Genomic DNA, 13,202 nt, shown 5'->3' on the forward strand with positions numbered 1-13,202 from the left:
CCCCACATGATCCTAACTATTAACTTCAGGTAAAAACCCAGCAGAATCTTATTGTTTTGGAGAATATGACAAGAATAATTACCTTTTCTCTCCACCCTTTTGAATAAAAATGAACAGAGGCAGAATAAGCCAGTATTGTAAATTTCAGGAGCTGAAATTGCATCTTTTGGTTGCCTCTTCTGTTTTGCATTTTAATGCAACATTGATGATAACATTTGTCAAAGAAACCTCACAGTCCTTCAGAATCGGAAGGTTTGGCAACAGCATAATTGCTGCAATGTGGGAAAAAATATTGTTTGAAATGTACTTATGCATGCAATTTTTGCATGAATTTGTCTCTTCATCTCTGCTGAAAGAAAACTTTCTTGCCCAGCCTAAAGTCATCTCTATATCCGAGTAAGTCTCCTGCAAGAGATCTGGTCCTGGAACTAGACTGAGAAGCTCACTTTAAGATCATGTAGTTTTAATGAAAGGGAGTGTCAAGGGCCTGAATGCACCAGGAGACCTTGATGACCCTGACCAGCCTTGCCCAGGGTGACTCACACCCTCTGTCCATGGGCCCAGCAGCTCCAGTTGAACTACCTAGTCCGTGTCTGAGCTGTGTTGTAGTGAGGCTCCAGCTCGGTCACTGCTGTGTCTGTGCTTTGCTATTAACACTGGTGACCTGGATCCTAACCCACTGGCTGACCTCCTGGCTTGACCCATACCTGCCTCATCACCACAAGCAGTCTGATGAACTGGATGTGTGGTTGAACCTGTCTGCCATCCCCAGCCATGCTCTGCTCAGGTACTGTGAGAGATGACCCTCGGTGGTGAGGCCCCTGCCCTAGTGGCTTCCACATCAAGCTCAGCTCCCATCTTTTAGGGAGCAACTGCCCTTGCTCTACTCCTTGATGGGGAGAGGCTCAAGTCTTTGAAAAGGAGGATGCAAAAATGAGGGGTTTTTTTTTGGGTAGCTCACAGCCTGCAAATTTGTATGAAGTCTCTTCTCCTCTGTATGCAGTCTCTAACAAATCCACTCTCTTCCTCTTCCTACTCGGCAAAAGCCTTTGATTATGTTTGAAATATGTTTATGTATGTCCTTTTTTATTATTATTTATTTAATTAATTCCTGGAATATACCTTTCTCCCTGTGGTGGAACAGAATGGTTGGTTTGGTAGTGTATTAATATTTTCTATATCTCCAGGCTGTCACAGAATATATTCACATGGCATTGTTCAGGACTGTGAATAGGTACCTGCATCTCTGAGCAAGATAATTTGGCTATCAGAAGCAATACAGCAGTGTTAGCTGAATGCACTAATCTAAATACATCTGGGTGTGTTATATGAGCTAGTATTAGCTGGCTTCCTCCTCTTATTTGCGCTTTCAGAAATGAAACAAACTGTTATTTTCCTGTAAGAGTGCTGCTATCCATCAGCAGCATGCGATTGGCTGTGCCCAGTACTGGCACACATGGTTCTGCTTCTTAACTCCCTCTTAGTCTTTGTGCACTGTGTGAATCCCAATCAGGAATCTTGGTATCAGGGTACTTACCATCATGATCCTATTTATGCCTCTGTGTTGTGAAACCATGGTTTCTCTAACCTCCTTGTTTCATATAGTCTGTGGGTTCACTGTTGTGTTACTGGATGTTTACAGTTTACTGGATGTTCACAGTGAACTGAACGTTCACTGTTGTGTCACTGGATGTACACAGTTTAGCACTGTGTTATTGTTCTACCTGGGATTGGGTTGGTTGTACTTGCATGGGGCCTTCCCAGTCTCTGTACAATGACTGGTTGAGTTTGAAGCCCATCTACAGTAAGATGAAAGCTCGTTCAGGGAGAATGCTTCTCTGAATGCTTAATTCTCTCTTGGCTACTCCAAATGTGCATCCAGAAGTGAAAACCATCTAATTCCTCCTTCTTTCTCTTCTTCCAGAAATCACTACCGCTGCAGTGCAGCTGCAGGACGAGGCGTGAAAGGGAATTTCTACTATACACTCACCTTCAACATCAAGTTCCCTCATAAAGATGATGTCTGCTACCTGGCCTACCATTACCCCTATACCTACTCTACAATGATGGTAATACTGATATCCATGTAGATAACAAGCTAATGGGCCTGATGGGTCAGTTCTGCTTGGGTCTGTGTAGATTCTGAGATAGTGTACAGGACTGTTTTCACAGGCAGTTAATGATCAAGATGCTGTTACTACCTTGTTTGCAACTGCAGCCTCTTCCAGCTCTGAAGTGTCTCTTTGCAGGAGAAAAGAATTCTTTGTATGGGGTAAGCTGGGGTATGAGCCATTAGTGCTTATAACAGTTATAAAGCAAACCAAAGATGTCTCCATTCGTGTAGGTGTAAATTGTATTATTGAGTTGACAAAATTTGCTTCCTGGGGAAGGATTTGTTTTCTGCAGCCCTTTGTGGCCAAGGGTGGATGGTAAAGAGTTTTCTGGGAAACACATCCAATGTGTTTTCTCAGTGATTGAAGTAGGAGAGCCCATGGTCTGAATGGCAAGTAGGATAAAAGAAGGGAAATGAGTAGTTCTGGGTGTAGCTTTGCTTTGTGGTTGAAGATGAGGAAGATGTTACTGAAAATGAAGATGCACAGTCCCAGTGGATGAGCTCCCCTTCCTTCTCTCCTTAGTTTCCGCTGTTAACCCTTCTTCTGAGCAACAAATGCTTGTGTGGGTTGCTGAAGTTGGGCTTACTCTATTTTTTATAATGGTGTTAGTTTGCCATTACCAGATGTGAAAGATTATGCTTTCAAGGAAGACAATATCCTCTCTCACTTTTAGCCACGCTGCCTGGCATGCCAGCATAATTAGGCTTAGATTAATTCCCGCTCAAACAGCAGTCTTTTTTCAGCTGCTTTGCATTGCATTATAGATGTTCAAAGAAACTGCTTCCAGTATCTGGGAGAGGGCCAGTCAAGCCTTTACAGTCCAAAATACGCCTGCCAACTCAGTCATTAGGCTTATGGGTACCAGTTACTCCTCAAAATCAATGAGGAAGAGAATGTGCCCCAGTAGTGGGGTTTGACCTATAGCTTTGAGGGAATGTATATCCTATGGTCTGCAGGGGAAAAGACAAATGCAGTACTGAAGAATTGGAGGGACTTATTCACCACCATACTTGATTACTGAAATGTAGTGATTAATCATTATTTTACTGTTATTGATTTCTATCTTCTGCTGGCACAAAAGCAAGAGAGACTTGGAAAGTTTGTATGCGCTGGGAATCCCTGAATATCTCACCTGCTCTTGAATGAATAGAATAGAGATGAAAAAGATGTTATTCCTAGACTTGCAGGGCCAAGTCTTGAAGTATTTCACTGCCTCTTCAAATCAGATGCTTATTGAAGTTAAGGGCAGTTTTGCCTCAGGAAAAGTTTAAATGAACTCGGACTCAGTAAGGACCACAAAATTCAGTAAATGGGAATTATGGATGGGAGAGATTGATAGATTGTCATGCCCAGCTCTTTAGCCAAAGCAAAATTGTTGCCTCTAATAATTCTAAAAGGTTTCTTTGCTTCTACTAATTTAAAATGTTGAGTGATGCAATTTACACATTTCCATGTTACTTTAACTTCCACAGTAAATAAACTAAATCAGGTTTGTCCACACTAGATTTCATTAGAAAGCATTTGTCCACCGGTGAAGTATGTTGGCTTTACATATCAGTAATAAATTAAAAGTTATTACAAACCCAAGGGCTCAATTAAATATATAGTGCTTTGGGGAAGAAGATAAAATTGTATATGGAGCTACTGATATGAAAATGTTTTTAAATATCCTATATATTTAATAGTTACAGGCATATTTACAGTAAATACATATCGCAGAATCCTATTTGAACTGGATGCACTCTGCAGTTCATTACTTTTTGCCCATTAGTAATTACATTTATTTTATGAACAGTAATTCATCTATTTTTACATCATAGTGTTTAATTGTTTGGATATCTAGCTGAAATCTCTGTGGCAGCTATACCCAATTAAGTTTCACTGGGTACCAGAACATAAGTAAATGATTATATTGAGTTCTCTGTATCTATGAGAGATCTAATAATTGAATTTACTTTATAGAGCAGTATGTTAATTGTTTTATGGCACAGATGACTGTAAATTTCAGTCCTGTGTTTGCTTTCAAATGGAAACTGGGAAAGCAGTCTGACAGGCAGCAAGCTCCAAGCATTAAGCAACCTGGTCTAGTGGAAGGTGTCCCTCCTTGCCCATAGCAGGGGTCAGGTAGTGGAACCAAATGATCTTTAAGGTCCTTTCCAGCCCAAGCCATTCTATGATTCTATAAATATCTTGTCCTATAAATGTTGGTTAAAATTTAGCTCTGACTTGTTAAGACAAGGGTTGTTCAGTGAATTGGTGTGTTTTGGTTTCTGTTAGGACAAGTCTGCAAACTTCACTATATCCATTTCTAGCAACTAACAGACAACTTGTGTTTCACAACATTTAGCAACACCCTGCAATGGGACTACTTACACTAATCTTGCAATTTGCAGTGTAAACAGAGAGAACTACATGTCATCTGGTGTGTGGGTGACAAGTGGCTATGTGTCTAATGAGGAGATCAGAATGTGTTCCAAAAATTTTTCTTTTTTTTCATTTTTTTTTTCATTTTTTTTTTTTTTTCTTTTTTTTTCTTTTTTTTTCTTTTTTTTTTTTCTTTTTTCTTTTAAGCTGCCAGTTCTTTTTTCTCAAATTTCTCAAGGAGCTTTTGGACAAAATTGTTTTTAAAATTTTGTGGGGGGAGGAGAGGAGAAAATCTCCTTTTTAAATAACTTCTTGTAAAGACACTCTTCAAATTTCCCACTCCTGGTTGTACAAAATGTCCTTTTGATGTACACTTTTTGGCTGCCTCTGGTGCGGAGTTGTTCTGAGTTTCACTGGCATGTGCTTGACAGCTAACCAGTCAGTCCTATAAAGGCTCAAAGCTGGTCGAGTTCTCTCATATTTCTTTCAAACATACAGGTCCTTATAAAAATATAAGGAGCAGACACTTCTCTTTTGGGCTTTATGTATGCATGGAAATTTCTTTCTGCTAGGAACTGTTCAGGTAAAATCATAGAATAGTTTGGGCTGGAAGGGCCTGTTAAAGTTCATCTAGTCCAAGCCCACTGCAACAAGCAGGGACATCTTCAATGAGCAAATAGCCCTGTGCATCTTCAGTGAACCGGGATATATCTGAATGGCTGGTGCATATCTGTGGGGTGTAAAAAGTGATGATATTAACTGGCAGAAGAGAGAAGCTGGGAAGTTAGGAAGAGATGAAATTAGTACCAATAATAATACACAGCTAATGGAATCAGATTTTATAGACCGTGAACTCATTTATAAATCTGCCTCCTCGCTTCTTCCTTGCTTCTCAGTCCCATCTTGATATCCTGGAACGGAACAGGAACCCCAAGAAGGTTTACTGGAGGCAGCAGACACTCTGCCAGACACTAGGAGGAAATCTATGCCCGTTGCTCACAATCACTGCCATGCCAGAATCTAAAAAAAGAGAAGACTTGGAGCAATTCTGTGAGTAGCCAAACGAAGCATTAAAAAAGTTGCTGGCGAGCTGTGGTCACGCCAGCAGTGGCAATGACAACCTGTTTTGTGAATATGGTGATTTTCTTGCCTTTCTCTTTTTGGAAAAAGAAATATAAATATGGGGCACAGCCAAATACAATGTGCTTTTAAATTACAGATTTACAAGGGGGAGGGAGGAGAGCTGATACCATTTTTTACTTTGAATTTTTCTTTCATGATCTGAAACAGTTACAAAGTTCAGTGTCAAATATCTCCAACTGCAAGAAACACTGTTCAAGTAACTAAGTAACCAACAAGAATTTGGTAGGTTTTGGTGGTGGTATATTGTGTGTGTGTGTATATCTTCCACATTGAAATGATTTATATATTTTGAGGTCTCAAACTTGCAAAATACACTCAAACTCACCCCTCTTTCCCAGCTGTGGACAACAATTAAAGTGTTCTGATGAAATTCCAGCTCTTCCAACATGCCAGTAGACCTATCTGGGCACCATACAGCTCCTTGCATTTGGTCCCAGTACTAACTGATTATGTACTATCTAATGGTAAACATTATAACTGCTATAGAGGTGGATGTTTTTCACTGTGAAAGTCAAAGACTTAGACCTTCAGTGGCTTTGATTAACAAGATTAAGATACTCAAGTTGTATTCTACAGCAAGTGATAAGATGCTGGTTAGCATCGTATTGGCTTAGCTTTGATTTGAGAGCCTAAATAGCTGCTTATATGTAGCTTGCATTTCTTATGTCAGTAATAGGCATAAACTGATTTATTTAATATTTTTTTTAATCTCTGCTCTTCACACATCCATAACACAAGTTGAAAACTTTGCAGGAGTGTGAAAATTTAAATTGTCTTAATATCTTTTTGGATGTTAAATAACTACATATCATTACCTCATTGAAATATTAGGCTAGAAGTGTCCAAAGGGACTCTGTGTTATGAACCACGCTTCTCATTGAAGCATTCTCTTTCCAGGGGTATGTGGTGATACATGAATAGGAGTCCTCATAAAGTCCATGCTACATAAAGGAAGCTCAAACACTGGAGAAAATTATTGCTCTCTTTCCTAGTTCAGGTTTAGAGTACAGTGCAGTTATGCCGACATTACAGTGCAATCATCCTGATCTCATACATTTTTATTATAATAATTTTACTATAAATTGAGCATTTACACTGAATTAGCACATTTCTGAGCTGGAAAGTGCTTTTCTAAGTTGAAATCTTAAAGCCAAATTGCCCATTACACATGGGCGTTCATAAGGTGCATGCACCCAGCTTTAATGGTGGGGACTGGAGACTGTCACAGAGAAAATCAGATTGTGGTGTTACAGTTATACAATTATTAGCATTACACTACAGTAGCATGTACAACACATGAATAGGGGATTTGGCTGTGGTGGGTGCTGTCTATGCCTCACATGAAGAGATCATTCCTGCCCTTTAGCACTTCTGTTCCATGATAATAATGATACAGAATAGAAAACCAGTGGGTGGGACCTGTGGTTATATGCACACACTGCAGGTGATCACCTGGTTAGATGGTAGCTGTCGACAGCAATTTTTAAACCTCATGGCAGAAAAGCATAATAGAGCAGCTGAAAGTAAGTTGAAGTACCTTATTTGAGGATTGCAGTCATCCATAAGAGATGTGCAGTGAACAAGCTTTTCTGCCCAAGTGAGTATGCCTTCCCAATGAAGGTACAAAGCAAAAGCTAAGCTAATGTTTGAATTTACCAAAGCAAGGACTTGGAGTGGGTCAGCAATATGATGAGTGAATGCACTAAACATTGAATTTAAACACCTTTGGCTTTGAAAGGATTTTCTGAAAGGTACGTTTTGTCATAGGAAAGCAAAGCAATCAATTTCAAAATCTCCAGTACTTTTATAAAAGAGCATTCTTGCTGTTTGAGTGACCGCACAACATGCCCAGGTCTGCAGTCATGAAGATACAGTGATTGGGATGAAAAAAACACAGGCCTGTACCCATGGAACTTGTCGTGGTTTAAACCCAGTCAGGTAATTCGTTCACTCACTTCCCCCCCTTTCGTGCCCTCCCCCTGCTCCCGGAGGGACGGAGAGGAGAATCGAAAAGAATGCAACTCCCACGGGTTGAGATAAGAACAGTTTAGTAACTAAGGTATAACACAAATCACTACTGCTACCACCAATGATAATAATGATAGAGGAAATAACAAGGGAAGAGAATACAACACCTCAGCACCAGCCGACCGATAACTTGCCCCCCCTCAGCCTGACCAAGCACCAACCGATACCTCCTCCAACCCTGCAGTCTCACAGCCCTTCCGGCTAACTCCCAGTTACATCCTGGGCATGACGTGCTGTGGTATGGAATAGCTCTTTGGTCAGTTTGGGTCAGGTGTCCTGTCTCTGCTTCCTCCCAGCTTCCCCTCCTCCCTGGCAGAGCATGAGGCTCACAAAGTCCTTGGCCAAACCAAAACATCTCTATCAGCTCTGTTCCCGAGCCGAAAGTCAAAACACTGCACTGCACCAGCTACCAAGGAGGAGAAACATGACTGCTACTGCTGAACCCAGGACAAACTACAGCAGGAATAGTTAAGAATGTTTTCACCTTTGGCACCAGGGACAAGAGGAAACCATAATTTCATATGCTTATAATATGCTAGGTTTTCTACCATCTACAGACCTTGGGGCTAGCCCTGAACTGAAAGCTTACTGCACCAGGCATGGTACAGAATGGAAGGATATCCTCTGTGTATGCAGGATGTACAGTCCATACTCAAGACATTGGGAGGCACAGATGCTGCAATGAAGATCACAAGGAAATGACAACACAGTATTGAGGAGCTCAGTAGTACCCCCAGAGTCACACTGCTTTTGGGGAGTATCAAGATATAAATGTGACTATATTAGAAGGTGTTGTCAGTGTCTGGAACACTGTATTCTCAGAGTGTATCAAGAATGCATCTTCAGTGTTTAAAAGACAGTCTGGCAGGTTTTCAGAGGTCATTAACCTGCCTATGAAGACAAGCCTTATTCAGCACAGGTTTGCTGAAAGATTCATAAAGGATCTGTGAACAATTTGGACAGATACTTGTTTCAAAAGCCTCAGGCTGTTGTAAGATTCAGCATCTGGGTTCAAATCCCAGTTATGTGGCTGAAGTCATCTTTATTTTTGAGAGAAAGAAATACCCCTTGGTTTGTGATATTATATGCATTCAGTGGGAGCTACTAGTTCTAACTAAAATGCCATGAAATCATGTGCCACTGAACAACTCTTCTTTTGAAGCTTTGCAATGCAATGTGATTAAGGACTTCCTAGTTCTATTCATGAACCAACTGAGCACAATGAAAACCCAGTTGTCTGAACTGAAATAGCAACTGGGGGAAAGACAGTGTTAAGGCAACACAGTTTCTCTCAAGTCTCAAAGACTATAAAAGTAAACACCAATACTCTTAGGTGATGAAAATATTTGTTGTTCTCTCAAGTGGAAGAACAGCAAGGCAGCATAGCATGTTTCATGCTGTGGGGATGCTTCTAGGCAAATCTGAATAATCACGTCTGCGCTTATGTTGTTTAAGCAGCTTAGATAACTACGGCTTTTGGGGACGTACTTAGCCTAATTTGTGCTGCTTTGTGTGGCTTTGATCAGCAGTTACTTCTCAGTTTCCTTGTTTTGTACGACACGCCCCTCTCTCTCTGAAGTGGTTTGGCTGATGGAAGAACCTATTTGTCAATATTTACCATTCTAAAAAGTTAAAAGCAACGAGTTTGGTCCCTTCATATTTAACTCTGGGGGGAAAAAAACCTTTCACCCTTAACAGTAACTGCCACTGGTTTGTATAGTGTCCATGCACACATATTTCAGCTTGAGAAGTGGTGTGGAGCAGCAGCACTGGGGAACCTGGCACACGGGTAACGAATAGAAATTGATAGCCCTTGTTTTTTTCCTTCTGCCCAGTTTACAGTTTTTATGAGCTGCAGTCATTTTGATTTGCGATCGAATTTGTTATTTCTCCTTTGTACATTTGTTTATCTGTACCTTAAGAAGTTCTTTTCAATAACACCACTGGTGCAGGTGAAATGGAAAGCTTGCCAAGACTGTGTAGCTGTTGCACATGATCGTATTTAAACACTCTAAATCCTTCTCCAGTACAGACACATGGAGACTTGGGAACATCATTGATGAAGAGGTACTGGGTGGGTGAGGAGTGTTGGGAGGATGGAGTTACCATCCCCAGTGGGAGTGCAGTAGGAAGGAGCTACTGTGGTACTGGAGGTGCTGATAGGGTGGGAGTGGCGCAGTGATAGTGAGGGCATGGCATCCTCTTTGTCACCCTTACTTTATTTCCCTTGTTCAACTCTTTCAGATTGGTCTTGTCAGGCTTTTGATTAATGTGGCCCTTGGATGGTTGAATTTGTCTGAGTTAAATTTATTAATGTGTGCCTTGTTAATAGGAAGCACGAGTCATGCGCACTCGCAGGCACTGCACATTCACCGCAAACTGAAGGGAAGAAAAATGGGCTGCTGTTTGCCTTCATTACACCTTGTTTATATGAGGCTTTGATATTCACTTTAGGCTCCTTTCTCCCACCCCTTTATGTGATGGTCGTGTACTGACGGATTTTTATTAAATGTTCAGTTCTTAAACTGATATGAAGAAGTGAGCCAAGAACTTTCTCACTCCCTGTGCTTTGCATCTCAATCAAACAACAGCTTGGTTACAAACAACACAGCTTTCAGTTATGCTTGACCAATGTCTCTGGATGTCCGAAGACTGCAACAGAAACTGAAGCTGGTCAGAGGTCCCTGCTGGGCTTTGAAGCTCCACAGACTTGTACCAATAGAAATTGAGAGGGTCTCTCTTGATCTTTTTATTGTGTTTTAATCTTGCCCTTCCTGCCATCACATGAAGACTGAGCATCCAGCAAGAAGGGATGTCTTCGCCACTCACTCTAACTGCTGTGTCCCCCATAGTCTTGTGATAAAACCATTAGTTTTCTATTCTGAGTATGGAGGAAACACCAGTGATGAGACAAAGGGACTGGATTTTTTTGCATCCTCTGTTAATCTTCTCTACTTTGTTCCTCTTTCCCTCCTCATTCCTTTCGACAGAGTTAGACTGCAGATTTGACCTTCCATGTCTAGGCAGACGTTTGCTCTTTGGTGACTTTGCTCCTGGCTATGTTAGGTCTATCCTTAGACCTTGCCTGATAAAAGTTAAAGGGACTTTCAGAGGGAGAGAAACTCCTCACATCTTTCAGAGCATTCTCAAGTACAGAAATGGTGAGAATGATAAAGCTTTCAATCTTGGTGCCAACAACCTGCTCAATGAAGTTAATAGGTGCTTGCAGAGCTCTGATTTTTTGGGTTTGCCACGCACAGCCCAATGAAGGCAGTGTTAACAGCATGAACGTGCTCCCACTAATAGTTTGCAAACCCTTAATTAACAGTGTTATGCCTCTAAATGTGCAGTATGTAGCTACTGCTACATTCCCTGACAGACAGCCGACTGCAAGCTGCAGGACACCGTTCTAAGAGATAGAGCAAATGGACAGGTTAACTCTTCAAGCGTAAGTAAAAGATATAAACACTCATACACAGGCAATGATAAAACTGTCCTACAGTTAAGAAAGTAGAGGACACTGATATGTTGCTAATGTTAACAGTGATGGAATTAAAACCACCCAATGCAAAATGGCTGATCAGAGAACAGTTTGCACTGTGCTGTTTTGAGCTTGCCATATAAGTGTTCCTCAGGAGGTGTTTTCTGAGTTGGGGTGGGTTAGCTTTGCCTTTAGTTAGAGAAGGGAAAGGAGAGGACATCTCTGAAGTGATGCAGAGTAGGTGTCATTCTAGTTGGTGTTAATAGACTGAAACAGTCCCAAAGGAATTCCTTGCAGGAATGAAGAATTCAAGTGCACTGCTTCAGCTGACATCTGCCAGCAGTGCTGCATCCTCAGCAGAAGAGATGAGCATCATATATTGCTGTTCGGGGTAAATCCTGCATTCACTGAGGAGAGTGTCAGTCTGCAGAGTGGGGTGGGACAATCATTGTTTGTGGTACCACAAAGAAAGTAATTGCAAGCTCTCTTCAAGGCTGGTTGTATTGTTGTGATTCCCATGGATATTACTGATTATGCAGTGTGCGCTATGGGTATTTCCCCAAGTTGACACACCTGATGAGTGTCCTTTCAGCAGTGTGTAGCATTACAGAGCTGAATCATGGGGTTTAAAGTTAAACCTCAATGCCCCAGCTAATAAGCAGCAGTGGTGAGGGAAATAAGAATGACACTATCCAATGGATTTAGATCTGTAATAGCTGTCATTTGTGTTGCTCTTCTGTCATCACATGTCCTCTTCATGCAAGGCTGCAGAAGCCATTACGAATATTATCATAAAGAGATAATGACACCTGCTTGTCTTAAATGTAGTTTTTTGGGGAATTGAAACACATTTTCTGTTTAAGCACGTTTCTAAAGATGGAAAAAGTAACGTTTTGGGGATAGGTATGGCAGGATGCTTGTGCCCTTCGAATCTTCAGATGCTCCTAGAACTAGAAAGAGGGATAAAGTGAGACTAATGAGGTCTGTTTATTTGGTCTCATGTTAAGCCTAGAGAATCAAAAAGACATAGCTGCTGGGAGAAACAGTCTAACATTTCTCAATTTGCTTGTAAGAGCTACTTACATTGTTGTTTTGCAACTTTGATCTTTTCTCAGAAACAAGCCCTTTACCTTTAAATATAATTTGCAGCAAAAAGCAATTCTTGAGCAGAGAACAGCAGAGGATGTGAATTGCAGGATATTGGATATTTATGCAGGATACTGGGAAATAATGATCATATGGAAAATGTACACAGTTTAGTTAAGCATATTGAATAAATCAATATGATTCAAACAACTTAGTGCTCCAATCAGCTTAATCTCATTAAAAGTAATTCAGGCCTCGATAATTGATTAATAATGCATTATAGTTTATGAATTATTGACTCCAAGTTATTATAACTGTGCCTGCTCCCTCTGTGGCAACCAGTGTTGCATGTTAATTATGAAAGGTTCAAACTCTCTCCTCTTGAATAACTTTTTTCAAAGCTGGAGATGACATATCTCCTGGTGAAAGAGGGATCAAATTAGATCAACGCCTTATTGGAGTTAGTCCGCCCCAAAGGAAAATGCACTCTTTAAAGGAAGCTCTCATTTAATAATGTTGAAGTGGGAAGGCAGAAAGACCTGCTTTGATTGGTAATGATCTTTCAAGCAGCCAGAAGAAATGCCTGTAGCAATTCAGCTGGAGTGCTAACCTGGCATTGTGCTGGTTGGAAATGGCTCACAACAGCAAGCGCATCTGTTGTTCTTCCACTGGTGTTGCAGTGCTACACCTCTTCCAGAACAGATGCACACAGCATTACAGCCAATGATGCTGAACCCTTAGGTCACATTTGTATGCCAAATATAGAGCAATCCAGCTCCACATATTTGCCTGGATGCTGAGTGGTTTCTCTGAAAAGGACTGATAGTTTTCTATAAAAAAGGCATTTCTATACTACAAGTGTCATACAAGAAGAAAGAACGTTTGCTGCTATTGATGAAAGTCTGAGGAGAGAAACTAAGAACTGAAGAAAGCTTCTGCTCCTCAGATGCCCCCTCATTAGACTGCACTTCCACTGGATGTGAACA

The 13,202-nt window shown here is 40.9% G+C and overlaps 2 protein-coding genes across 12 annotated transcripts in view; both read left to right on the top strand.

The window, feature by feature from the left end:
* AKAP13 (A-kinase anchoring protein 13) overlaps window positions 1-13,202 on the top strand; it is a 468,794-nt gene that overhangs the window by 382,656 nt on the left and 72,936 nt on the right. The gene's annotated exons all lie outside the window — the stretch shown is intronic.
* The window catches only part of AGBL1 (AGBL carboxypeptidase 1), a 285,379-nt gene that overhangs the window by 80,296 nt on the left and 191,881 nt on the right, over window positions 1-13,202 (top strand). For all 3 annotated transcript variants that reach the window (XM_061446754.1, XM_061446753.1, XM_061446755.1), the window contains 2 exons: window positions 1,925-2,069; window positions 5,375-5,528. In XM_061446754.1, coding sequence (XP_061302738.1) covers window positions 1,925-2,069; window positions 5,375-5,528 — 299 coding nt within the window. The remainder of the gene's footprint in view (window positions 1-1,924; window positions 2,070-5,374; window positions 5,529-13,202) is intronic.

Source organism: Pezoporus flaviventris, unplaced genomic scaffold (assembly GCF_033815535.1).
Source record: "Pezoporus flaviventris isolate CSIRO_AGI_PZ_B2104156 unplaced genomic scaffold, CSIRO_AGI_Pfla_v1 ptg000006l, whole genome shotgun sequence".
NCBI classification, from domain to species: Eukaryota; Metazoa; Chordata; class Aves; order Psittaciformes; family Psittacidae; genus Pezoporus; species Pezoporus flaviventris.